Here is a 27,404-nt window from a genome sequence, read left to right as displayed (position 1 = left end):
TAGTTCTTGCCGCTTGGCAGGTAATTTTGAGATGGATAAAGGGAGCAACACAAGTACTTTAACTCCCAGTGAAAATTGTCTCAGCCAAGCTCCCCAATTGTACAGGTGAATGGCCTGTATTTGTATAGCGCTTTACTAGTCCCTAAAAAAATGAGAGTCTAGCCTGCAATCTCTATTTTGCTCATCCTAATGAATACACTTAAAAATTATAGACTTTCCAGTCTAGTTCAACCGCTCTACCAACCCGTCATTCTGAGGGTGATGAATGCTTGGCCAAACATATTTGATGGACAGTAATTAAACAGTTCTTTTAGTGTACAAGACATGAAGCCCTGGTCAATCAGTGTCTCTTCCAGGATGCCACTACTTCAGAATATCTGTTGCATAATCCACCAAAAGTAATACAAAGTGATACCCTCATGCACTATGGTGAAATGGCCAGATGAGATCCATGCCAGTGCACTTAAATGGACCCTCCATTAGTGGTAATGAGTACAACATCCTGGGCTGGATGCACACCACAGGCGCACATCCCTTCAAATGCCAAAAAAAAAAAAAAAAACAGGCCATGATTTGTTCCCTTTTTTTATTGCATGTGGCCAGTAATTGGGTTATAATGAGCTGCCTGTAAGATATTTCTTAATGGCTTTTCTGCACCATCAACTGGGTGTGCCTGCGTGGAGCCCGAGTCCACCATAGCCCGGTCTGTACCCACTTGGCACCTTACTAGAGTACTGTATACTCCTGGACCAGAGGAAGTCGCTGGAGGGCCAGTGACATGGAACACTCGCCCCATCTCCATCAAGCGGGCACTCCCAGTGGACATGTCCCAGCCGCAACTCCAGCACTCTTGCCCCAACAAATGTGCTGCTCTCATTGAGGGACGCAAGAGAACCCACACAGGGAGAAGCGTCATTACATGTTGGTGCCATTAAATGTTGGTGCCATTAAATGTTGGCAGCCAGTGCACTACAGCTGCTGGCTACAGTGGGACCTCGCGGGGTTTCCTTCTCCGGGCCCGGACAAGCCAACTTGCTACCAGCTCCTGCGGCGCCAGGTGATCCTCAGCCAGTATCACATGAAAATGGACCCCGTTCCACTTTTTCCACTGTGAGCCACCTCGTGAACTTCTCCAATGTTAGCATATTCAGCAGCCTTTCCCCTTCATTGGGCCAGTCTGCAGGCACCTGGCCACCGCCTTATGGAGCCACCTGGCATAGGCAAATGGCCAATCCCTCAGCTCCATCCAGAACCAACAGGAGTGGTCTTAGGGTGGTGAAGCAGATCTAGGATCACTCAATGGACATCAGGAAAGTAAGTTTTTGCTACGACCAGAAGGCTAAGTGCTGCCATCTGGGCCTCCCTGATGATCTCCAACTCTGTTGGCCAGTCTCCCGTCGCACTGCCCTCTAAACCAACTGCACCACCCCTCCCCTGCAACTGAGCTACAGACCCCACCCTTCCACACAGATCTACTAAAAATCTCATACGAGTCTGAACCTCACTGACCTTGACCTGAAGGTCAAGGCTAGAGGTCAAGTTTTCTGAAAGTCTTGTGAATGTGATAATTGGAGAAGTAAGTCATCCAGGACTTTGACACTGATAACATAGGAGTAGTAAAAATCTCGGAGAAGTTGGAATCTCAGTGTCCTTGACCTCAAAGTTAGAAGTCAGAGATCAGGTTTTTGGAAAACCTTGCGAATCCGATAACTTGAGAAGAAGGGGATGTACGATTTTGAAATACATACTGTAGGTGTATCTACTAGGAGGCTGAGGGGTACCACCACCAGTATTTTTATTTTAATGACAGATGTAGACTGTTTTTTGTCAAATCTGAGTAAACTCCAGTATCTTATTGTGCTTTCACTGTGTCATCTTTAACAGAAAATGTTAGATTATCTGAAGGACAAGAAGGACGTGGGCTTCTTTCAGAGTCTGGCTGGTCTCATGCAGTCATGCAGGTATAAATAAGATTTCCTATTTCAGGGCTGAAGCAAGTATTTGTTGTCATCATGTAGAGGGTCTAACTCTTTGTTGTGTTATATGAAAAAAAGAGAGATGTGATAAAAGTAGTTTTCCATGCACCAAGACATCTCCACTGTCTTGTATACTGCGTTATGCCATCTTGAGCAGTAGTGAAGATATGTAAGGATACTCTTTGTAAACTTAGATTCCGCTTTCACTACTGTCCATCTGGTCACCAAACATACTGGCTTACAACTTTCACACCTGTCTACCACAGGATCAGTGACCTTCTGACTAATCGCATGCAGATGGTTAGATTAGGCCCCTGCTTCTCTTTCACTGTCACATTGAACACCAGCATTATTAAGCTGTGTGTTGAACCTCCTTTTACATCCTCTCTACCCTCTGCATCCCTATCAATTTTCCACACACCACAGCTAAGTTTGATGATGAGAAGACTGTAGTTGGCACATCTCAGAAGAAGATGTGACAGCCTTTGTAGATGAAGCCCCAGGATGGGATACAGAGAACAACCCTTAGCTCTACCAAAACCAAAGAACTCATGATAGATTACTGGAGGCACAACAAATATCATAACCCAATACACATTGATAGAGACTGTGTGGCAAAGGTTCCTGCCTTCGAGTTTCTTGGTATACAAGCTTCAGAAAATCACTCCTGGTCCAGAGACTGCACTTATCAAGGCACAGCAGAGATTACACTTCTTGAGAAACTCCCCCTTCATTGCCATTCTGCATCTCTGTAAGATGTGCTGACAGCTCAGTGGCAGACAGAAAATCCCTTCAGAGGATCTTAAAGTCTTCCCAGAAACTAGCTGTACTCTAAACTCGCTTCTTTGGGGAAACTTTCAGCTCTCACTGCCTTAGCAGAGAAGAAAACATGATTCCATTTTGCACATTACCTGTTGAAGTTACTGCACTTTGGCAGACGATTCAGGTCCCTGTAATCATGAACAAACAAATTTATGAACTGCTTCTGTTCCAGAACCATACTAGAACTGAACTCTGCCAAACACTTATCTTGACTGACTGCCCAGCAAAACAGTAGTTACCTTTGCATTACAAGTACATGCTTCACTCTACCGTAGTGCAGTAATTCATATTGTATTAAATTCTAGTTATTGTGTTCTCTTGTACTGTTGTGTGTTATATTTCATATCATTATTTCTGTTATATTTGCCAGCACCTTCTGCAAATTTGGTTGTACTTTGTGCAATGTTATTAATCTGATCTAGCGGGCAACTTTGTGTGCTCAGCACTTTTGTTTTTCAGGAAATGGCGAACTGTACAAACTCTTTTAGCAGGGTTTAAATTATTATTGTTTATATGTTGAGGTTGTTGTCATTTTGGCTGCAAAAGTTTTACTTGGTTCTATTTGCTGACAGTATTCCTAGGAAGGTAGTAAAAGGCACAGTTGTAGCAGAGAAAAAAAAAGCCACCAAACAACTCAAATAAACCAGATGTCAATTTAGGAAGAGTGTATGTCAGCCTGACTGAGCAAATGTACAGACCATACACACATAAAGGAGATGGACAATGGGGCATTCAAGACAACAATGAAATAAAAACATTGAAAACCACATGAGAGGCCAATATTCAACATAAACATGGAATAAAACTGCTGGTCAGAGACTTGCACATATAGGATAAATCCACGGAAAAGGAAAACACTCATCAAACAAGGGCAAGACAAAAACACGAATAGAGCAGAAATGCGATGGATGTAGTGATTCACACTATATTTGTCTTTGTTTTAGTGTTCTGGATCTAAATGCATTTGAGAGGCAAAATAAAGCAGAGGGACTGGGAATGGTGACAGAGGAAGGATCAGGTAAGATTCCCCATGTTTATACCTTTTGGGCTAATTTTGAAAAAATACAAAAACGAAAACCAAAATTTATGAAACATCTCTTTTTCCGGGATGGAGTTTGACGACCTTAACTTTCTACCTATTGAAAGCATAGAGAATGTTAATATTAAAATACTTAACTTATCTAGGTCTAGTTAAAGTATTTAATTAACCTAAAGATGGTCAGTTTAAAGCTGCTTTTAAAACAACACAATATTCTGAAATAACCTTCAACACTGTAGAAACATTAAGATTGTAGAGAGCCACCATTTATTTTTCACATTGTTCGTTATAATCAATAAAAAGGTTTTTTGTTGTTTTTTCCTGTGTAAATGAGGTGGTAATTCAGTGTTGCTGGTTTGCGTGCATTATCAAGTATGATTTTCTGATGTACAAGCGTGCTGATGATTTGTCTTGTACATCTCTTGTTTGTAAACATTACAAAGACTTTTCAAACCATAAAAATATGTCGCCACTCTTCCCAACTCCATGAAAAAAGTACAGTATTCCTCTTAGTTTGATTAGTAGTATAGTAGTCAACACATTAAAAATTATAATTTGATTATCTAAATATAAAAATGTATATTAGTGTTACTGACAGTGTATTATACAGTGTTTCACCTTGTACAGTGCTCCTATCCCTGAAGACTACATTAGGAAATGATAAGAAAGCTAGAAGTCATACCAAATGTTGACTTTCAAAATGATTAACACTGTACAAACTGTTTTTGCCTGTCTTTGTCCCTCAGGACTTTTACATAGTACTGTAAATGCATATCATTGATGACAAAAGCAAATAAAAAAGGTTCTGGTAGTATATTTTTATATATTTTAGGTTTTCTTTTAATACATATTTTTTTTATTCCACATGACGAAAAAAGCGCTCTTTTCCCTATATGTAATCTTTTCCTTTGTTTCTTACTTTCTTTCTTACTTTCTTTCTCTGTTTCTTTCTTCCCCCTGTTTTCCTGTTCTTATTTTGGTTTACTGCACTTTCTTTCCTCCCTCAGTCATCACTCATGAGCGTGGTAATTATGCCTTCTGCCATTTTCTTGTGTGTTGGTTGGCCTCTCTCGCTCTCTCTCTCACACATACACACACACACATGCACGCACGCACACACACATGTTGTGTCAGTTCTGTCCAGGTCCTGAGTGTGGACCTCTAAGGATGTCCTCAACCTGCTCAGTGCTTGAAGCAACTTTTTTTGCTTCAACTATTCTAGAGGTAGCCAGTTATTACCAAAGTCTTCTTGGTGCTTTTTATAATACCTCTGGGTCTGTAACTGATCTTTGTAGAAGATCTGTATTGAAGATACATAAATATTACTCCCCTTGTAATTTTAAGGTAAAATGTATCTTGTCGTTCTTTTTAACAATAAGCAAACTCATTATGATACTTTGATGAAGAGTTTTAGAATTAAAAAATAAATAAATACATTTTAAAAGAAAAGAAAATCAAGACAAGGCGGAAGTCTTGTCTTGATTTTGTGGTGGAATCACAGTCTTCCTGCCACAACCTGCTGATCTATGGCTCCCCCTCATGATTTGTACAGTGTCTGGCACATTGTGAAAATTAGAAAATGACTAGTAGTCCCCCCAGCACAGCACACCTCCATCTGCCACCCACACCCCCGAATCTTACAGTTAAACTTATGTCAGCTGATTGTTGTGTCTCAGTACTGGAGATTGTATTGTGCTGGTTGTTAATTGTTGTGAATTGTACAACTCCCCTCTGTGTTCTCAGCCACAGTTTCTGTCTGTTTCTGGCATTCAGGGCTGCAATGAATAGATTGAATATGTCTAACCAGATACCAAATAAAATTGTAGACTAGACCTCTATTAAAGTTGCACACTTTAAGATTTTGGTCTGCAGCTTTCCAGTTTGGGTTTTAAACATTAACATTCACCAGGTCACCCAGCAATTAGGGATAGGGTTAATTTCATTTTAGTCATGTGGTAAACAAACCTTTCAATTCTCTTACTTGTTTTTTTTCACCTCACAGTTCTGATATAATATTTTAAAAAGGTTACATGTATATAGTTGTTAAAAAGAAAGTACGCCCCCTTTGAATGCAAAGATCATAATTGTCTTTATCAGGTTCTAAAATGATTAAATGAACAACACATGGCATATTGAATGATGTCATTTATTTAACACACTTTAAGACAAAATGCAGAAGCAGCGTGTGATTATTGGATCTGCAATAACTGACAAGAAATATCCAGAAAAGTCCAGACATGGCAATTCAATCAGAATGGATTCTGGACTTTGACTGGGCCGTTGCAAAACCTTGATAGGTTTGTTTTTTAGCTGTTCTCTTGTAGATTTGCTAATGTACTTTACTCATTAACCCGTTGCATTGGCCCTGTTTGGGCTGTCGAACAGAAGGCCTCCCAAATATTTGACTCGAGAATGGTGGTATACAGAGGAGTTCATGTTGTCTGCAAGGTGCGCTGGTCCTGTGGCTGCCCCTTCACCACTGTGCCTATAGTAGTTGGTATGAAGCGTTTGTGTCGATATGTTGTTTGGTTTCGCCTGGTGTGCATTATGGACTGACATCTCCAGTTTGGCCTTGCATGCCTTAAAAACATTCGGCGTCATTTACAACAGTGTGTATTCAGAAATCAGTGATTCATGAATCTTTTGTGCCTGAATTTGTTTGTACTATATGAACATCCACTCCTTAAAAAATTGGCAACTATTTTGAGCGTTTCCCACTTGCGAATAGTCTCTGTCACCGCTGTTTCCACTGATGTTTTCTCTTTGGCACTGTGTTAATACAGATATGAAATCTCCCAACAAGCAAACTGCCAAAACTTCAGCTTTTGTAGTCATATTTGACAATGATCAGTTAATAAATTACACTGCCTTAGCAGCACCTGGCTGCTAATTACCCTTAATCCTAAAGATGCTCTTAGTTCTAACATAAATTTACTGTGGTGTATCACATCGTTGAAAAGCTGAGTTTGATTTCTCTAGCCAAAACCAGGCCTTACTACTGTCACACCTGTTTCCAATCAAGAAATCACATAAATAAGACCTCCCTGACAAAGTAGAGTACACCAAAAGATCCTCAAAACCAGATATCATGCTGCCATCCAAGGAAATTTAGGAACAGGTGACAAAAAAAGTAATTAAGATCTCTCAGTCTGGAAAAGGAAAAGCCATTTCTTAAACCTGTAGGACTTGAACGAACCACAGTGAGAGCCATTATCGACAGATAGCGAAAACAAGGAACAGTGGCAAACCTTCTCAGGAGTGACCAGCCGACCAAAGGTAACCCAAGACCGCAGCAACAACTCATCTAAGAGGTGACAAAGACCCCAGAACAACATCAGGCCTCATTTGCCTCAGTTTGTGTTCATGACTCCATCATAAGAAAGAGACTGGGCAAAAATGGCCTTCATGGCAGAGTTCCAAGACAAATCCACTGCTGGTAAAAGGAACATAAAGGCTTGTCTCAGTTTTGCCTGAAAACATCTTGATGATACCCAAGACCTTTGGGAAAATAGTCTAGGGACTGACTGATGAGACAAAAGTTTAACTTTTTAGAAGGTGTGTGTCCTGTTAGATCTGGTGTAAAAGTAACACAGCATTTCAGAAAAGAAAATCATACCAACAGTAAAATATGGTGATGGTAGTGTGATGTTCCAGGACTGTTTTGCTGCCTCAGGACGGAAGACTTGTGGTGTAAATGGAACAATGAATTCTGTTGTCTACCAAAACATCCTGAAGGAGAATGTCCGGACATATGTTTGTGTCCCCAAGCTGAAGTGCATTTGGGTTCTGCAGCATGACAATGATCCAAAATACACCAGCAAGTCCACCTCTTAATACTTACAAAGTGGCTTAATGAAAGTCCTGACCTGAATTCCACTGAGATGCTGTGGCTCATTGCCAGTTTGATAATCTGAAACATCTAAATGTGAAAAACGTATAAAAAATAGGAGCTCAAGAAGGGGGCAAACAGTTCTTCACACCACTGTATATCCGTGATCTCATTCTTATAGTCACTACCCGTAGCTCATGATCATAGGTGAGGGTAGGGATGTAGATCGACCAGTAAGTTCACAAAAGAAATGTAGACTGGCTGGGCAAACTCCCACTCACTCTGAAATATCCGTAGGAGGATGAAGAGCTGGTCCAGTGTTCCACGACCAGTACGAAAACAGCACTGTTCCTCCTGTATCCGAGGTTTGACTAATCAGAATCAGAATCAGAAAGGGTTTTATTGCCAAATGTTGAGCAGGTTTACAACATTAGGAAATTGCTGCGGTGCTTCAGTGCAAACATACTGTCATAAAAATATAAAAAAAAGAATAAGAATTAAAAGTGCTAAGTGGATAGATATATACATGATATATACATGAGTGCAGGTGGTGATCAGTGCCAAACATGGAATGATGCAGTGAACACATCGTAGGGTCATGTGTTAGTGGTGGGAACAGTCATACGATTTAATTAATTAATTAATTAATTAATTAATTAATTAACTTTCCACCACACTAGACCTTCCCAGAGAGGCTGAGGAGTGTGATCCCCCTGTGGTTGAAGTACACACTCTAGCCCACCTTCTTAAAGCCCCCAGAGGCACATCTGCAGATTTCCATGCAATGCGTCAACCAGGACAACCCAGGGCCTTTAGGAATTTAGGATTCCTAACCACTTTGAGGCAGTCTTTTTCCATGGCCTCACTGAACTCCTCCCACACATAAGATTTTGCTTCATCTATCACCCGAGCACAAAAACAGCTGAAAGGTATGTGGCTCTGCTGGTACCTGTCAGCTGCTTCCAAAGTCCCTAAGGCTACACAAGCCCTGTAGGACTTCTTCAGCTTGATCGCTCCCTTCATCTCCAGCACCCACCATCTGGTTTGGGGATTACCATCATAACAGGTACCAACCACCTTGCCCCTTTCAGCATGCCCAACAATGGAGGTTGTTGAGCAACCTCCAACAACCTCCAGCAGCATTCCTTCGTCCCTCGGAAGGCTGGAGGTGAGAGTCGAAGATCTCATGAACCAGGGCTTCTGGCAGGTGTTTTCAGCACACCTTCACAATTCTGTCCAGCATCCTTCGCCGCCACCTGATTAAACCAACCGCCAGGTGATGATCAGTTGACAGCTGACACTGTCACAAAATCAATCACGGACTAGTGGACCTGATCATTGAAGTTTCCCAGTAGGACATCTCAGTCACCAGATGAAGCACCCCACCCAGTGACTCCAAGAAGGCTGGGTACTCTGAACTGTTGTTTGTGCTTATGCGCCAAACGACCAAACCCATTCCCTGACCTGAAGGCACAGTGAAACAACTTCCACCAGCCAAAACCACAATGTACAGGCACAATGTAAATAATGAAACAGTACGTCTTGTGTTGTTGTTCATCTTAAGATGGATTTCACTAATTTTAAGACCTGATAAGGTTTTTTTTTATGACCTAATTATGTAAAGCCTTCAAATTGAAAGGGGATGTACTTTCTTCTTCATGACTATACACACAGAGATACTCACACATTATATATGTATATATATGCACTGCTTAAAGTTAAAGGAACACTTTGAAAACATTGGATCCCAATGGGGTAAAAACCATGCTAGATATCTACTAATCTACTAATATGAACTGGGTAATGTGTTAGCAATGAAAGGACATTCATTGGAAATGAAACCAATGAAATCAGAGTGAAAAAATAATGTGCGCAGTTTAGTCCATTTTGCTGACATTTCCTTGCAGCAACTCAAACTTGGTAGTTTGTGTGGCCCCCACATGCTTGTATGTATGCCTAACAACATTAGCACATGTTCATAATGAGATTAAGCACAGTGTCCTGGGGGATCTCCTCCCAGATCAAGACCAGGCCATCAGTGAGCTCCTGGGCCGTTGGAGGTGCAATCTAACAAGGTTGGATGGACTGAATGTAGTACATTTTACAAGTACCTGAGGTATACTGTTGGATTAGGTCTGGTGAACATAGGGGCCTGACTAGTCAGTGGTATCACGTCTTTCATCCTCCAGGAACAGCTTGCATACTCTCACCACATGAGGCCATTGTCATGCACCAGGACCCACTGAACGACCATAGCGTCTGACAGGGCCTGACTTCCAATAGGTATCATCCCGATACCTGTTGGCAGTCAGGGTGCTATAGAGATTGAAAATGTGACATCATTCAGGGGTAAAACCGCAAAGGATTCTGGGAACACGTGGCAAGCGGTACTAGCGCACGCAGGCTTTCAATTGAAAACAGTCACACAGCGATAAAAAGAAACGCAAAAAATGTCAAGAAGCTGTTGTATTATTAACTGCAATAGCCGGTCGCATGACAGCCACGGGAAGCCGACGGGTAAAGAGATCGGTTGTTATCGGATTACGTCGTTGAAGAGAAATTGTTCGAGCCATGTTTCCGAAGTAACAAATAGCCGACGGATGGCCTGGATTGCAGCCATTCGAAGACCAAATATAACGTCCCAGAACACTCCAGCTCACAGGTTAGTCTGCTCCAAGCATTTACACAAAGGTCAGTGTTTTTTAGTAGTTAATACGTCATTTTTCATAACATAACTGGTGATATAGGTTACAAGCAAGTCTGGCACTGAACAGAAATTGTCGCACTATGCTCTTTTGTTTTATTGTGCATAAATAGTGAATTGTCCTGACAGAATATTGCGTTTCGCTTCTGTTATTATGGTACAATGACAAAAACATATACTTTTATTCACAGGATAAAACAGGTTTTTTGTATCACTAATTGCCCAGTGCGATTACAGCATACAATATTATTGTCACTGCTACATTTCTGTAATGCTACCAGAAATTATTTCTACTACTAATTAATTACCGTTGAGCTCAAAGGTCCTATTAATAAACGGTTAACGAATGTGTATTTATCAAGACGATTTGTGAGACTGGTAAACTTACCTTTGTTCGTACGATGGTCTTTCGTTCTACACGGTGCATTTCAAGGTCCTGTACCCATCCGTCGGTAAACTGTACCTGGGCTTGTTGCAGTGACCTGAAGTTACTAAACTTCATGAGTGTATGCACTCACTCCAAGAACCGTATAATTATAAATCTGAGCGTGGTGAAAGTTGGGCAGCACGCTAACGTCTTTTGTCCCTCTGTGTGCTCGTGAGGGTCTGACCCTTTCACACCTTTGATTTTTTCCTCGTATCTTTTCTTTGACTTTTCATCAAGTCTGTCTTTGTACGGACCGGCATTGTTCTCCTTCGTTTTGTACATACCTTTTTTGGGGGGGCAAAGAAAAAGCAAGAAGGTATTGGAACCGGAGAATGAACGTTTTGCGGTGATGCAAATGCTTGCGTTTGATGCATTGCTTTGATTGTTTTGCCACTAGTACCCGGCATGCGATGCGCGAAAGTCACGTGGTCTGTCAATCTCTATTGCCTATCCTGTTGGTCTGTGTGTTTGTCCATCAATATGCCTTCTCAGACTATCACTGACCCATCACTACACCATTCATGCTGATGTTACAGGCAGCATAACGTTCTCCACTGCGTCTCCAGACCCTTTCACGTCTGTCACACGTGTCAAGGTTAACTTAATCTCATCTGTGAAAAGCTGAAATGCTGAATGGTGTTACTGGCAGCATAACATATGATTGTTTGGCCGATAAGTTCACACCAGTGACCATTTTGTAGGTCTGGCAGTGCTCAACGTGTTCCTACTGATGGGTTATGGTCCTTTTACAGTGCAGTCCTTCTAGAATAGCTCCCTATCTTCTGAAATCTCCTCCATGCTCTTGACTGTGCTAGGAGACACAGCAAATGTTCTGGAAATGGCATGTATTAATGTGCATCCTGAAGGATTTGAACTACTTGTCCCCTGTAGGGTCAGCTCTATAAGATAACACCAAAGCAGCTAAACTGATCAACAACACTCTCTGTTACTTAACTCACTATACCATATACCATATACCGTAGGTTAACTGCCTTGATGGTATCTTGATGGTATACTTGGATTAAAAAGTGTTCCTTTAATTTATATATAATGTGTGTGTATGTATGTATAAAATAAACTAATTAATTGCAGCCCTTCTCATTTCTAATCTTTGTACATTTCGCCCTCTTCAGTCTCCCTTCCTTTTCTTTTTCCTTTTGAATGTTGCACTTGAGACATGAAAGTGGCTGTTTTTGGCCATGCTGCTCCGCCAGTTTTGTGAAATCTGAACCATCTTTTCTTCCTGACCCTCTTTTTCTCTCCATTTACTGGCTGAGATGTGTTCTGTACTCACTGTATTTGTTCATTGTATGTTAACAAAACTTGAATAACCATGATCTTATAACTGATTTTTTTAGATTTTATGTTTGAACTTATTTTCACCCCAGTATTGTGTCTTAAGCTCATGGTTTGGTTGTATATCTTGTATGTGTGTCTATAAATTGTAACATTTTTAAAAGACTAGAAGTGCTTTCATTTTTATCTTTAGTCAGTTTTAAGCAAGCCTTTAACATACCTATGTTATTGCCTTTACACTACCAGTTGTTTAAGTTTCATTGTAAGGACATGAAAAGACAAAGAATTAGGGAACTGTTGGCTGTTATTTATACATTTGTGTTGATGCTGTTGATCTGTGATCTACTAACAATTTATATACAAAGGCACCACCAATTGATTTTATTGACAGCATTCTTCCAAGACCAGTGCAAATATGTGCGTGAGGGAGTAACAGTACACCAGTAGAAAGTGTAAGTGCAGGTTTTACATTTGTGCGTTTCTCTGAAAAAGTATAGTAAGTGAGATCAATGTGGGGAGGCTGGAGGAGAATCTATATTATTCATATAAAAGCATATACATATGTTAGAAATTTTTCTCTTCTTTTTTGTGGTCTTCAGGACTGAGACTCCAGACCATTTATAAATCTAACCCTAAGTCTTATGATTGAGCTATTTTATCCATCCAAGAATTTAATCCTGCCATTGTAGCGCAAGGTGATTATGTAGAAATCCATGGGGGAAAAAAACCTTGGCTCGCATGAGCTGTGCTCTCAGTAAACAATGTGGAATTGTTTGGCCAGAGAAGTTCACACCAGTAGCGTGCTGGGGGTCAATTTTTAGGTCTCTGGTAGTCCTCATCCTGTTCCTCCTTGCACAAAGGAAAATAGCCCAGTTTAAGTCCAGCTTATAGTTCTGTTTAGAATAAATTAATGTGTTAACGTGTGAACTATTGTTACCCATCTGCCGTAAAAGGCTACGGGGAGGGGCTATTGTCATCACAACACAAAAATCTTGTGAATGCAATAAAGGCGGAAGTCGTTCTGAATTTGTAGTAAATGCATCTATGGTATCACTTTGAAATCCTAGGTGAGTTCAAATCTCACTGACCTTAATGTCAAGGTAAAAGTCAGAGGTCGAGTTTTCTGAAAATCATTCAAGAGAAAGTCACCCAGGATATATATATATATATGTATATATATATATATATATATATATATATATATGTTTTTTATATAAAAACACCCAGCACGCCCCTGCGGGCGGTTTATCCTTCAAGCTCGGGTCCTCTACCAGAGGCCTGGGAGCTTGAGGGTCCTGCGCAGTATCTTAGCTGTTCCCAGGACTGCGCTCTTCTGGACAGAGATCTCCGATGTTGTTCCCGGGATCTGCTGGAGCCACTCGCCTAGCTTGGGAGTCACCGCACCTAGTGCTCCGATTACCACGGGGACCACCGTTACCTTCACCCTCCACATCCTCTCGAGCTCTTCTCTGAGCCCTTGGTATTTCTCCAGCTTCTCGTGTTCCTTCTTCCTGATATTGCTGTCATTCGGAACCGCTAAATCGATCACTACGGCCGTCTTCTTCTGTTTGTCTACCATCACTATGTCCGGTTGGTTAGCCACCACCATTTTGTCCGTCTGTATCTGGAAGTCCCACAGGATCTTAGCTCGGTCATTCTCCACCACCCTTGGGGGCATCTCCCATTTTGACCTTGGGACTTCCAGGTTATACTCGGCACAGATGTTCCTGTACACTATGCCGGCCACTTGGTTATGGCATTCCATGTATGCCTTGCCTGCTAGCATCTTGCACCCTGCTGTTATGTGCTGGATTGTCTCTGGGGCATCTTTACACAGCCTGCACCTGGGGTCTTGCCTGGTGTGATAGACCCCAGCCTCTATGGATCTTGTACTCAGAGCTTGTTCTTGTGCTGCCATGATTAGTGCCTCTGTGCTGTCTTTCAGTCCAGCTTTGTCCAGCCATTGGTAGGATTTCTGGATATCAGCCACCTCCTCTATCTGCCGGTGGTACATACCGTGCAGGGGCCTGTCCTTCCATGATGGTTCCTCGTCTCCCTCCTCTTTCTTGGGTTTCTGCTGCCTGAGGTATTCACTGAGCACTCGGTCAGTTGGGGCCATCTTCCCAATGTATTCTTGGATGTTCGTTGTCTCATCCCCGGCCCCCTTCCTTCCACTTAGCGTACAGCCTCAGGGTGCTGGACTTGGGGTGAAACCCTCCATGCATGGTAAGGAGCTTTCTTGTCTTTATGTCAGTGGCTTCTATCTCCTCCTTTGGCCAGCCTATTACCCCAGCAGGGTACCTGATCACGGGCAGGGCGTACGTGTTGATGGCCCGGATCTTGTTCTTACCGTTCAGCTGACTCCTCAGGACTTGCCTGACCCTCTGCAGGTACTTGGTGGTTGCAGCTTTTCTAGCGGCCTCTTCATGGTTCCCATTCGCCTGCGGGATCCCCAGGTACTTGTAACTGTCCTCTATGTCTGCAATGTTGCCTTCTGGTAGTTCAATCCCCTCAGTTCTGACTACCTTCCCTCTCTTTGTTACCATCCGACTACACTTCTCCAGTCCGAACGACATTCCAGTGTCATTGCTGTATAGCCTGGTAGTGTGGATCAGTGAATCGATGTCTCGTTCACTCTTGGCATACAGCTTGATGTCATCCATGTACAGGAGGTGGCTGACAACTGCTCCGTTCCGTAGTCGGTATCCGTAGCCAGTCTTGTTAATGATCTCACTGAGGGGGTTCAGGCCTATGCAGAACAGCAGTGGGGACAGAGCATCTCCTTGGTAGATCCCGCACTTGATGGTGACTTGTGCTATGGGCTTGGAGTTGGCCTCTAGTGTTGTACGTCACATCCCCATTGAGTTCCTGATGAAGGCTCTTAGGGTCCCATTGATCTTGTACAATTCTAGGCATTCCAGTATCCAGCTGTGGGGCATTGAGTCATAGGCCTTCTTGTAATCAATCCAGGCAGTGCACAGGTTGGTCAGTCTGGTCTTGCAGTCTCTGCTGACTGTTCTGTCTACCAGTAGCTGGTGTTTTGCGCCTCTGGTATTCTTGCCAATTCCTTTCTGTGTCCCGCTCATGTATTGACCCATGTGCCTGTTCATCTTAGCCGATATGATGCCTGACAGGAGCTTCCATGTAGTACTGAGGCAGGTTATTGGTCGGTAGTTGGAGGGGACCGGTCCCTTCTTGGGGTCCTTGGGGATCAGGACCGTCCGACCTTCGGTTAGCCATTCCGGGTGTCTCTCGTTAACTAGCAGCTGGTTCATTTGTGCTGCCAGACGCTCATGGAGTGCAGTCAGCTTCTTCAGGCAGTAGGCGTGAACCATGTCGGGCCCTGGTGCTGTCCAACTCTTCATACTGGAGACCCTTTCTTGGATATCTGCCACTGTGATGGTTACTGGACCCTGTTCAGGGAGGTCGCTATGGTCTGCCCTCAGATCCACTAGCCACTGAGCATTGCCGTTATGGGTTGCGTCCTTCTCCCATGTGCTCTTCCAGTATTGCTCCGTCTCCAGCCTTGGTGGTGCTGCTCTCTTATTGTTCCCTTGCCACTGAGAGTACACCTTTGCTGGTTCTGTGGAGAACAGCTGGTTTATTCTCCTGCCTTCTATCTCTCTGGTGTACCTCCTCAAGCGGCTGGCCAAGGCTGTGAGTCTTTGCTTGGCAGTTTCCAAGGCCTCAGGTATGGACAGTTTGCTGTATTTCTTATGCACCTTCTTTGCCGCACCTTTCTGCAACTCCGTTAGTTGGCTAACCTCCCTCCATGCTACTTTGATCTTGCCCTCTAGCCTCCTTCTCCATGGAGGGTACTGCCCCTTGTGGCTGTTCAACTTGTAGCCAAGCATCTCACTGTTTCAACACAATGTTGTGTAGCAACCTCTGCTGTAGATTCCAGGGCTGTCTAATTGGCCTGTGGTTCTCCATATAATATAACCACCACCTACTACGATCTGAAAGAAACATCATGACACAAGAAGGCATTGCCTTGAGACCACCAACAGTCTGCATTGCTGCATTGGTGCCTTTGGGGGTTGATGTTCAACCTGTCGATTTAGACCCGAAATAGCCACAATGAAGTGAACCCTAATACGAAATTTGCAGCTGTCACTGTCAGTTTTCATAGTAACTGAAGGCATCGGCTTAACTTTGTGCTGAACATTGGGGGGGGGGTGTCAAGCTCTCTGTCTAAATGAATGAATAAATCTATTCCCAGAGGATTAAACATGCAACTATTTTGCTGATAATAATTGAAATGAGTAAAGAAAATCCTATTTATGCTAGATAATTCATAATTGTATGGGGGGGGGGGGGGGGGGGGGTATATCGGTTGGGTCTGATTATTTGGGGGGGGGAGGGGGGGAGTCTAACCCCCTTGGAAATTATGCCCCTGGCTGAAGGGGCACACTGAATTCTACATTCTACCTCTCACTAAATGAGGAAGGAGGCTGAGATTGTCCTTATTTGCAACAAGTGCAACACTAATGAACTCCTGCCTTGAAATTTGAAAACTATACAATACATCTATACAAGAAGAGCTGTTGTGTTTGAGTATGCCTGCTCCTGAACTGGGGCAAATATAAACCAGCTGTCCAATAATGTAAGAATTCACATGCCTCTCGTCTGCAGAAGCAAGAATGTAACCATAATGGTGCATGTAATGCATGTCGATGCAAACTATTTTAAAATGGTGTAGGTGTCCATGTTTTAGGAATAAGGAAGTGATTTTCTCCAGATGTGATATGACTTACTGCCTCAGAGCCTGAGCCTTCAGAGAATCTGTGACAAACTCCATTGAACTTTGAGGGCCATTACCTTAATTGGAGAATGTATCCTTTGGAGAGTGTGGTTAACAACCAAGGATCAGAGACCAAGACCTCCCAGCTGAGGTGTTGCAGAAAGAAGAGGATGGGATTGTCAAGGGGGCCGGAGGCCTGTACAAAACTGGACCCAAGTGCGGGACGAAGTGCGGAAGCAGGATAGTTGAACTAAAGTAGTGGTTTTACTTACAAAGGCCAAGGACAACAAGGAGAGACAAACATAGGAACTTGACGTGGCCTGATATATAATATAGGGCTTGGTGGGGGGAACACTAGTGGAGGAACAAAACCAAGAACCTTGCCTTAACACACAATACAGTACAGGGCAGGTGATCCTAGCACAGCAGCCGGAGACACGTTACTTAAACGGAGACTGAAGTGGTGCTCACGGAGTGTATTAGAGGGAGAGAGAGAGGAAAGGAATTAGTGGGTGCATGGGTTGGTCCTGGAGCTATAGTTATTGCTGGAATGGAGTGGCTTACTTGGCCAGGATGAGGCTGAGGCTAAGGAGGAAGGCAGAGATCCGAGTGGATGGGTTTGTGTCCAGAGTCTAGCAGGTAAACCGAAGTGATGATGTCGTAGTATAGCAGGTGAGTTGAGCTAGGAGAAAAGACAACAAGGTAAACGTATAAGGAGCTTGGATCTTGAGCTTAGCATTAGAGCCTGTTACTAACTTGGGTGAGTTGATGAACTGGTGGCGAGGTGGTAGTGAAGTTGGCCATAAATACCCTCAATTGACTGTCCAGGATTAATCGCAGGTGCACTGCCCAGGTGAGAGGATGGTAGGCCCGCCCTAAGGTGGTTACAGGAGGCAGGGATCCACACCGGCCACACCCAGCTGCTCACACGGTCAATGACAGTACCCCCCCTTCAAGGAATGCCTCCCAGCAGCTGGTTAGCCTCGACGCAACCTGTAACAATCAGAAACAAGAGAGCTGACAAGAATGAAAGACCTGGGGACCCAGGCGTGCTCTTCAGGGCCATGCCCCTCCCAATTCACCAGGTACTGTCGCAACTGACCATGCCAGCGGACGTCCAGGATCCTTCGGACTGTACAGGCCGGATGACCCTCAACAAGCTGGGTGGATAGAGGGGGGTCGGCCGGCGAGCACAACGGACTCGTGAGCTCTGGCTTTACTCAGGAAAAGTGGAAGGTAGGACGGATCTTTATGGCAGCAGGAAGTTTCAGTTTGAGTGTGGATGGAGGGATGACTGTGTCTACCTCATAGGGTCCAATGAAACGGGGTACAAGCTTGCCAGTCACAGACCTGAGAGGTACGTCCCTGGTGGAAAGCCATACCTTTTGTCCAGGTGTGTACCTGGGTGCCGGTGTGCGGAGGGCCGCGTAGTACCGCTGGTGGGCAACTGCTTTCTGTAACATTTCCCTCATTCTACGACAGATGTTGCAGCAGCGTCTTAAGTGGTGTTGCACGGAGGGCACAGGCGAGGTCTGCCTCATCCTCAGGAAACAGGGGTGGTTGATAGCCAAGGGATACCTCAAAAGGTGACAGACCAGTAGAGGAGGAAATATGTGCATTGTTTGCATACTCCACCCAGGGGAGAAGGCAGCCGGGTTTGTGAGTGGCGACACAACAGATTCCAGTTCTTAATTTAAATGTTCAGTCTGGCCGTTGGTGGCCATTGGTGATGTCTGGAACTTAGGTTTACACGGGCTCCAAGGGCTGTGCAGAATGAATTCCATACCTGAGACACAAACTGCGGCCCCCAGTCAGAAGTGATCTCGGACAGGATTCCATGGAGCCTGAATACATGGTCTACCATGAGCTGGGCTGTCTCAGCAGCTGAGGGGAGTTTTTCCAGGGCCACGAAGTGAGCTGACTTGGAGAATCTGTCAATGATAGAGAGGATTACTGATTTCCCAGATGAGGCCAGTAAACCGGTGACAAATTCTAATGCTATGTGAGACCAGGGACGTGAGGGTAAAGTTAAGGGTTTGAGGAGGCCTGCTGTGTCGAGGTTTTGCTGTGGGCACAGGTGGAGCAGGCAGCAACATACTCCTTTACATCCTTTTCTAAGGTCCTCCACCAAAATGGCGTTTTATTAGCAAGATGGTTCTACAACACCCCAGGGAACTGCTGAGAACTTAGCAGTGTGGACCCATCTCAGAACCGCAGCCCGAACTGCCGAGGGGACATACATGCGACCCAGGGGACCAGACCCCAGATCAGGCTCATCTTGCAGAGCCTGCTGGATGGTCTCGTTAATCTCCCAGGTTTCATGGCTAACAACTCCCGGTCTCCTACATTATAGTTTTGCTCCGAGAGAGAGAGAGAGAAGAGAGAGAGGCAAGAGAAAAAGGTGCATGCCTGTAACTTGGCTTTAGGACCTGAATATTGTGACAAAACAGCCCCAATCCCTGAATCTGAAGCATCTACCTCTATGATGAAAGGCATAGTGGAGTTTGGATGAATAGGGTCTGAGGTGAGCAGATGTTCCAGTCTTTTGAAATTGGCCTCAGCCTCTGGGTTCCAGAGAAAAGGTTGTTTGGTGGAGGTGAGAGTGGTGAGGGGTGCAGATACATGGCTATATTTTCATATGAAGCGGTGATAGAAATGGGCTAATTCAAGAAAGCGTTTGAGGTGTTTACAGGACGTTGGGGTAGGCCATTCCGCCATGGCTTGGATCTTGGCGGGGTCTGTCTTCACCTGCCCTTCTGCAAGAACATAACCAAGAAAAGTCACTGAGAGGGAGTGAAATTCACGCTTTTTAGCTTTAACCTAGAGTCTGTTTTTCAGCAGGCGCTGTAGGACGGCTTGGACGTGAACTTGGTGTTCCTCTCTATTCCTGGAAAAGATCAAGATGTCATCCAGATAGACAAGTACAAATTAGTTTAGAAAGTCTCTTAGTACATCATTGATCAGAGCTTGGAATACTTATGGTGTATTTGTGAGTCCAAAAGGCATGACTAAATATTCAAAATGGCCCAGTGGTGTGTTAAAGGCTTTCTTCCATTCTTTCTTCTCCCGGATGCGGATTAGATGGTAAGCATTGCAGAGATCTAGTTTTGTGAAAATGGTGGAACTGATTAGCGGGAGGGGTTTTTGTTTTTTATGGTTATTTCATTGAGGCCCCTGTAATCTATGCATGGCCTAAGGGTCTTATCCTTCTTTTCAACGAAGAAAAGTGTTGCTGATCACCTTGTCAGATACACATTTTCAAAGACGCACATATTGTGGTCTTCCTGTCAGGTAATTAACAATCCAGGACACGAGAGGCATCCACCTGCGTCGTTGTCAGCTTATCACCAAGCAGGGTCAGCCTGATGGTGTTGAATGCACTGGAAGTTGAAAAACATGACTCTCACAGTGCTCGCTAGCTGGTCCAGATGGGCGTAGACACAATTGAGCAGGTAGATGATGGCATCCTGCGGTATGAGGCAGCGCTGGTAAGCAAACTGAAGAGAATCCTTATGTGGCCTCACAATAGGTCGGAACTGGTCAAGAATGAGTCTTTCCAGGGTCTTCATGATGTCAGTGCCACAGGCCTGTAATCCTGGGGGCCACTGGGACGTGGTGTCTTTGGTACAGGAAAGAGGTATAATGTCTCTGCAGACTCAGACTCAGTACCCAGTCTTTGGGTGTCTTATTTCAAGATGTTCAAAATGCAGGCTGCAAAGAGACTTGACAAAGGTGGCCCAACTGAAAGCAGGATCACAGAGGGTTTCTGAGCAATGGGTGTGTGGGGTGAAAAGTGTTGCAACACAATGGTTTAGTTGAAGGAATGTGGCATAAGTCAGAAAACTGTTACCTGACTTTGTTCACTTGCACACTACTTTCCAATCCTGTTGGGCTCCAGGGTAAAACATCTTTCTATCCATAACAACATCTTTCCATTGCAGCACGGTGGCACGGTGGTTAGCACTGTTGCCGCACAGCAAGAAGGTCCTGAGTTCAATTCCACCATCAGGCCGGGGTCTTTCTGTGTGGAGTTTGCATGTTCTCCCCGTGTTTGCGTGGGTTCTCTCCGGGTACTCCGGCTTCCTCCCACTGTCCAAAGACGTGCAGCTTGTGGGGATAGGTTAATTGGATAATCCAAATTGCCACTAGGTGTGAATGTGCGAATGAATGTGAGTGCGAATGGTTGTCTGTCTCTGTGTGTTGGCCCTGTGACAGACTGGCGACCTGTCCAGGGTGTACCCCGCCTCTCGCCCTATGACAGCTGGGATAGGCTCCAGCGCCCCCCGCGACCCTGAAAAGGATAAGCGGAAGCGAATGGATGGATGGATGAACAATGGATAACCAGTATTGCACACTTTCTTTGTCAGTCAGCATAAAATAAATTGAACCATATTTTACTTCATTTAACTAAAAATTGACCGACTGTGTTGTAGAGCAAAGGCTTTGTTTTTCACTGTCTTGACTCGAGCTGAAGGATAACCTATCCCTTAAATTTGAGATAATAGGGAGAGTCAGTAGCACACTGCTGTAAAGAATGAGTAAGTTGGATTCGTAACACCAGATAAAACGAAAGCTACAGAGCAACAATTACAAAAAGGGAATGTAACATAGTTATCATGTATTATGTTCTTTGTGTTTTAAAAAAAGGAAACAAAAAAAACATGACTATTCATCAAACTGCTAAATACTAAAGTGGCATTGTTGTAAAAATGTTTGCATTCCATTATTACTCTTTTCTAGCACGTGTTATATTTTATAAGAACGATTTTTACTCTTTAAGTGTGATAAATAAAACAAACGTTCTGAAATTTTGGTGGAACTGATCTACCGTGCCCTTTAACAAGTATTATCCAGAGTCCCGATTTTGTAGTTTTTTTGTATATTTGTCATACTTTATGTTTCAGATCATCAAACAGTTTTTACCCCGCAGTGGTAAAAAGGTTAATGGAATATTGTCATCACCCTACTGGACACTCAGCTGTGTGAACGGGATAACTTGAGAATGAGGGAATGTAGGAATTTTAAATTGACACCATGAATGCATTTACTAAAAATCTCAGACAAGTTTGTATCTTGGTGAATGGAGATCAGGTGATCAGAGGTCAGGTTTTCTGAAATCTAGTCAACACCATAACTCGGGAAAGGTCACCTAGGATTTTCAAATTGATGCCATAGGTCTATCTCTTAAAAGAGGTCTAGTTTTCTAACAATACACAGTTTTTAAATTATCTTTCATTTATCAAGCTGTCCACACCTGCCCTTGTTAAATCACGAAATAACTATTATCAATCACATTTTTGGGAAGGCTGAGTTTAGTTTATCTGATTACTGTCAGACCTGTGCAATCAAATAATCACTTAATTAGAACCTATGTGACAAAGTGAAGTAGACTAAAAGATCTCACAAAGTATATAATATCATGCCACAATCTAAAAAAATGAAAGTGACTGGGCAAAAACAGCAACCATGGGAGAGTTCCAATGTGAAAAAAGCAACATTTTTGTCAAATTTGAGTGGCATTACATCTGGCATAAAATTAACATAGTATTTCATGAAAAGAAGATTATACAAACAGCCAAACATTGTGCTGGTAGTTTGATGGTACCTGGGACCTGGATGTCTTGATGTAATTGATGAAAACACGAGTTGTGCTCTCTGCTGTCTGGCCATCAGTTCATTTCTCGAAGATCAAGTGCACTCAGGTTATGCAGGATGACACCAGAAGGTCCACCTCTGAATGACTCAAAAACAAAAATAAAGCTGTTGGAGCGGCCTCCACTGTCAAGACTTAAGTCAGATTTAGATGCTTTGGCATGGCCTTAAACAGCCTGTTCGTGCTCACAAACCCTGCAGTGTGGCTGAATGAAAATAATTTTGGAAAGAAAAACAGGCCACAGGGATGTGCAAGAATGATCGCTATTCATCACAAATACATGATTGCAGTTCTTGCTGCCAACCAGTTATAAGGTTGTGCCACTTTCTTACATGAGGCCTGTTGGTTTGGATAGCTTTTTCCCCCCGTAACATGTTTACTTGGGTTATTTTTATTTTGTCGAATATTAGAATTTGTTTGATCTGAAACTTTTAAGTTGAACAAATATGCAAAAAATTAAGAAATTGGGAAGGGGGCGAATACTTGTAACTGTATGTATCTGCACTACAAAAGTAGTGCCCTGGTTTCAGATGTATACATTTTCTCTCTCTCAGCTCAGTTCAGTGTGTTTTCTTATTGTATGGATGTATTCTTGTAATGTCATGATAGTGATGTATTAAGTCACTGTAAAGTGTTGCATATTCCTTCTTTTTCTTTCCCATTCCATCGTTCAAAGCAGCATTCTCACCCAGACAGAGCAGTCGGCCTCAGCTATGCCATTTTATTACTACAACAGAAAGCAGTAACCAACCAAAGAGCTGAAATCCAGTCCTGACTCTAAAATGCTGCAGTGTAGGGACCAGCCCACCATGAACTGTTGTCACTGCCTACTGCTCATCCAAAAGTGTGTGTGTGTGTGTGTGTGTGCGTGTGTGTTTGTGTGTGTTTGTGCGTGTGTGCGTGTGTGTTTTCCATGGCCATACATTCTTCACTAACTGAAAGAAAACACAACAATATTACCGCCTCCTCTTTTAATACTTCATTCTCCATCTTCTTGTGTGTCTCTCCCTTTCCTATATGTTGTCTGCTTTTGTTTCCTCTGGTGTGACTTTTTTCTGCGTACGTGTGTCTGTTTATATGAATGTGTGTGTGCATTTATGTATGTGCTTGATCATGCCTGTGTTATTGTGTGTACATTTGTGCATACCTCTGTATGTGCTTGTGAAAATGTGTGTCCGTATGTACATGTGTGTAACCTGTATATGGGCGTGTGCGGTGTGTGCGTGTGTGCGTGTGTGTTTCTTTTCTCTGGCCAGGTGAGAAGGTCATGCAGGATGATGAGTTCACTTGTGACCTTTTCCGCTTCCTGCAGCTGCTCTGTGAAGGACACAACTCAGGTGTGCATAAGTTCTCTACAGTGAATTTCACAGGAAAATGGCTAAACATTTTAATTTGTGAAAATTTACCAGTACTCTCACAAAAACATTTTCACTGTTTATGGCTAGATCGTTAATGGGTTGAACCATGTTTTAAAAGAATAGTAGATACCTTAATGCTTAATGTGATTTTATATATGTGAATTACTGCTGGTTATTATGGATGGACTTGTAGTAGAACCAACTGTGATTTCTAAGACATAGCATGGAGCAAAGTATGACATAGATTTGAACTGTGAGACATACTGTATTTATTCAGTTGAACACATTCCACGCAGAATTTTATGGTATCTTATTTCAGACTTTCAGAACTACTTGAGGACTCAAACGGGAAACAACACAACCGTTAACATCATTATCTCCACTGTTGACTACCTTCTAAGAGTTCAGGTCAGCTTCTTTTACCCACTACTGACAAACATTTCTCATACAGTTTAGACTAAAATAAAAAAGAGGGAATACTGACCACTTTCCTAAAGAACAACACCCTCACTCTGGCCTGCAAAGGCAAAATGCAGTAACGATCCATCTCATCAGCACACTTTCTGCACTCACTGCCATAGAACTGAACCACACAGCTAAAGTCACAGAAAGACGGGTAAAGCTTTTGAAATACAGCAAACTGTGAATGTGTCTGCCTTTTATGTCTCCATTTCATTGAATTGGAAGGTCTTTCTTTAAGGTTCAGTGAGTTCATCTGATTTTGAGAAAGAATGTTTAGATGGTGTAAATGGTCATTACAAAAAAAATACATGTTAAACAATATTTTGGTAGCTGTTTTGATGATATGTTATGAGGGTTAATGCCAATAAGTGACTTTTATAACTTGTGCTTAGATAGCAGCTCAGCTGATAACATACTGCAAACAAGTTATTGACTCTTGTGAGTTCAGTGTAATTGGTAAAACTATAACATAGTTTATTTAGCTAAAAATGTTTTAATCAATATTATTATTATGATTTCCTTTTATTTCTCTTTTGAATACTACTGCTACTACTTTGCCACAAATCAAAATCAAAATAGCCCTCTCATGTTTCTTCTTATCCTCCTGCTTCATTCTCCTCCAGGAGTCCATCAGTGATTTCTACTGGTATTATTCTGGGAAAGATGTGATTGATGAGCAGGGCCAGCGGAATTTCTCCAAGGCAATAAATGTGGCCAAGCAGGTTTTCAATACCCTCACTGAGTACATCCAGGTAAGGGCATACAATACAGTCATCAGTGTTAAAATGAACATGAAACATTACATGTATAAAGGCTAATTTCAGTGATGGTCAAAAATTGTCATACATTTAACGTTTTTCTTGCTGGATTTAAGAAATAAGTGTTTAGAGCCTGTTTAGCGCCATCTTGTGCCAGTACAAAACATGACGTCACTTGGTTGGTTTAATGCTAATAGGCTTATCTCCGTTTCTGCTAATTAGTGACAAAACTCATACCTCAGAAACATTAAAACGATAAAGCAGCCAAAGGGGATCACTTTACCTTGGTTTTAAAGCTGGAGTACCTCAAGGCTCCATACTTAGACCACTTTTATTTTCTTTACATTTTAATTACTAACCCAATGTCTGTCATAACATCAATACCCAGCTGTATGCAGATAATTCTGTTATTTTTACACAGACAAAGGCCGATATGGAAGTTTATAAAAAAACTCATATAGAAACTGTTTTGCTAATTGGCCCTTTTCCTTCCATCATTGTCACAGACTTCAGAAGTACTTCTGAAAAATGGCCTTTTGGCTAATTCATATTTACATTCATATGTTCATCTTAATATGCACAGTCCCATTTAAGCAAATACATTTAAAACAATTAAATGCATACACGTAGTCATTCATGTCCACTTTAAATCACTACTATACAGTCATGTTATAGGTACTAAGTCATAGAGTTTATAGTTTGTTTCTATTTTTGTTTTTTACTGTAGTGACAGCTGTTGCTTAATTAGAAGTAAAAAATTGGAAAACAAGCAGACTGATAAACCTGCAATGATCTTCCCAGCATTGGGGCAGTAATGGGACCCAGTGATCTGTAATATTATGTCCAGTAAAATGGACAGTTTTAAAGTCACATTCATTTCGTGAAAAAGCTTCATTTGAGTCATTTTCTGAGGTTGTATCTGTAAAATACATTCACACTTATTAATGCTTTTCTAGGGTCCATGCACCGGCAACCAGCAGAGTTTAGCCCATAGTCGACTGTGGGATGCTGTGGTTGGCTTTCTACATGTTTTTGCTCACATGCAGATGAAATTGTCTCAGGTACGTAAATTTAGTGATGGGTGTCTGCAGACTCAGGCTCTGAGATAATGATCAATGCCACTAGACATAACACAGTTGGCAACTTGTGGATTATTTTTCCCAAGAATCATTTTCATTATATTCTATAAAAAACAAAGATCACTCATAAATATCTCTGATTCTCAAAAAAATCGCGAGACACTACCAATATCTGTGCTTCAGGGTATTATTGGCCAGTGATGTGAGTCTAATGTGATAGGCATTATATCTGAACGAAGTCTACCAGTCAGTCACAAGTTTAGGGTCATCTGTTCTTTCAGTTAAGAACTCTTAGAAATCAGAATAAATTATGTCTCCCTTTAGTTTTAGAACATGTTTTCCTGGAACTTCAAGGCTGGTAGTTTTGCTGGTATGTTGGTTCCTTATTAGCGTAGACTGAGATCCATAACCAGAGCTCTCTTAGCTCTTTCAGCTATTTCCTTTCTTATCTCAGGTGTCCGTGTTTTTTCATGCCAGCCCCATAGCTTTAGCTCTACATGCCTAATCTAAACATCTAAATGTGCTTTATATCAAATTGCTTATAAATAATTACAACTATATCTTCAGTACAATGGTTGATCATCATTGCAGAACCCATTTATATGTGGAGGAGTTTATAACAAGATATATGTTACCATTTTAAAAGAAGAAGAATTATTCATTTCACTAAGTAAGTTTTTAAAAAAGTTGCACTTTGCCAAAATAGCTTTACTGACCAAATTCACCCAACAGCACAAAAGCATTAAACTGATATGTATAGTGCCTGCTGAGTTGAATCATGGTGAAGTGTACCAAAATTTGGGGCCAAAGACAGGAAACATATACATCTTAGCACTTCATGTTAGACTTTTGACTGACCACTGTCATTCCATCACACTCTTTGTTACTTTTTAACACATCATGAGCACATGTGGCTGCTGAATTCTTTAAACATTTTATGTTATTTTAATTTATTTTGCCTCAGGACTCCAGTCAGATCGAGTTACTGAAGGAACTGATGGATCTGCAGAAAGACATGGTGGTTATGCTGCTGTCTATGTTAGAGGGTAGGTTTGCTTTAACAAATCATCATGAAAGAAATCATAGAAATACAGGTTTGGGTATTGAAATTCATTATCTCAGGTGTCTCAGAGGTTAGCGGTGTCACGGTGTTGCAGAAGTGCAGTTCTACAACATTTCCTACAAAATGATCGTCCTCCCAAAACTAGTTTAAGTGAGGGAACATTGCCGTTAAGGGCATTACAAGTTACATTTTGC

The 27,404-nt window shown here is 42.4% G+C and overlaps 2 protein-coding genes across 8 annotated transcripts in view; one reads left to right on the top strand and one right to left on the bottom strand.

Annotated features, from left to right (window-relative positions):
* The window catches only part of LOC309713587 (ryanodine receptor 2-like), a 304,174-nt gene that overhangs the window by 240,186 nt on the left and 36,584 nt on the right, over positions 1-27,404 (top strand). For 5 of the 7 annotated variants that reach the window (XM_082545335.1, XM_082545334.1, XM_082545333.1 and 2 more), the window contains 8 exons: positions 1,885-1,961; positions 3,743-3,816; positions 4,845-4,862; positions 23,747-23,827; positions 24,168-24,256; positions 24,934-25,062; positions 26,025-26,129; positions 27,112-27,193. In XM_082545335.1, the coding sequence (XP_082401461.1) occupies positions 1,885-1,961; positions 3,743-3,816; positions 4,845-4,862; positions 23,747-23,827; positions 24,168-24,256; positions 24,934-25,062; positions 26,025-26,129; positions 27,112-27,193 (655 nt within the window). The remainder of the gene's footprint in view (positions 1-1,884; positions 1,962-3,742; positions 3,817-4,844; positions 4,863-23,746; positions 23,828-24,167; positions 24,257-24,933; positions 25,063-26,024; positions 26,130-27,111; positions 27,194-27,404) is intronic. The other 2 variants (XM_082545338.1, XM_082545336.1) reach the window with 1 other exon arrangement.
* Positions 13,324-27,404, bottom strand: part of LOC309713614 (uncharacterized protein) — a 29,283-nt gene continuing 15,202 nt past the window's right edge. Inside the window, exon 2 of the mRNA XM_082545404.1 lies at positions 13,324-14,158. Coding sequence (XP_082401530.1) covers positions 13,361-14,107 — 747 coding nt within the window. The 5' untranslated portion in view covers positions 14,108-14,158 and the 3' untranslated portion in view covers positions 13,324-13,360. The remainder of the gene's footprint in view (positions 14,159-27,404) is intronic.

Source organism: Aulonocara stuartgranti, assembly GCF_965226115.1.
Source record: "Aulonocara stuartgranti genome assembly, chromosome: 8".
Classification (NCBI taxonomy): domain Eukaryota; kingdom Metazoa; phylum Chordata; class Actinopteri; order Cichliformes; family Cichlidae; genus Aulonocara; species Aulonocara stuartgranti.
Note: the sequence above shows the minus strand (reverse complement) of the source record. Positions and strands in the feature narration are given on the sequence as shown.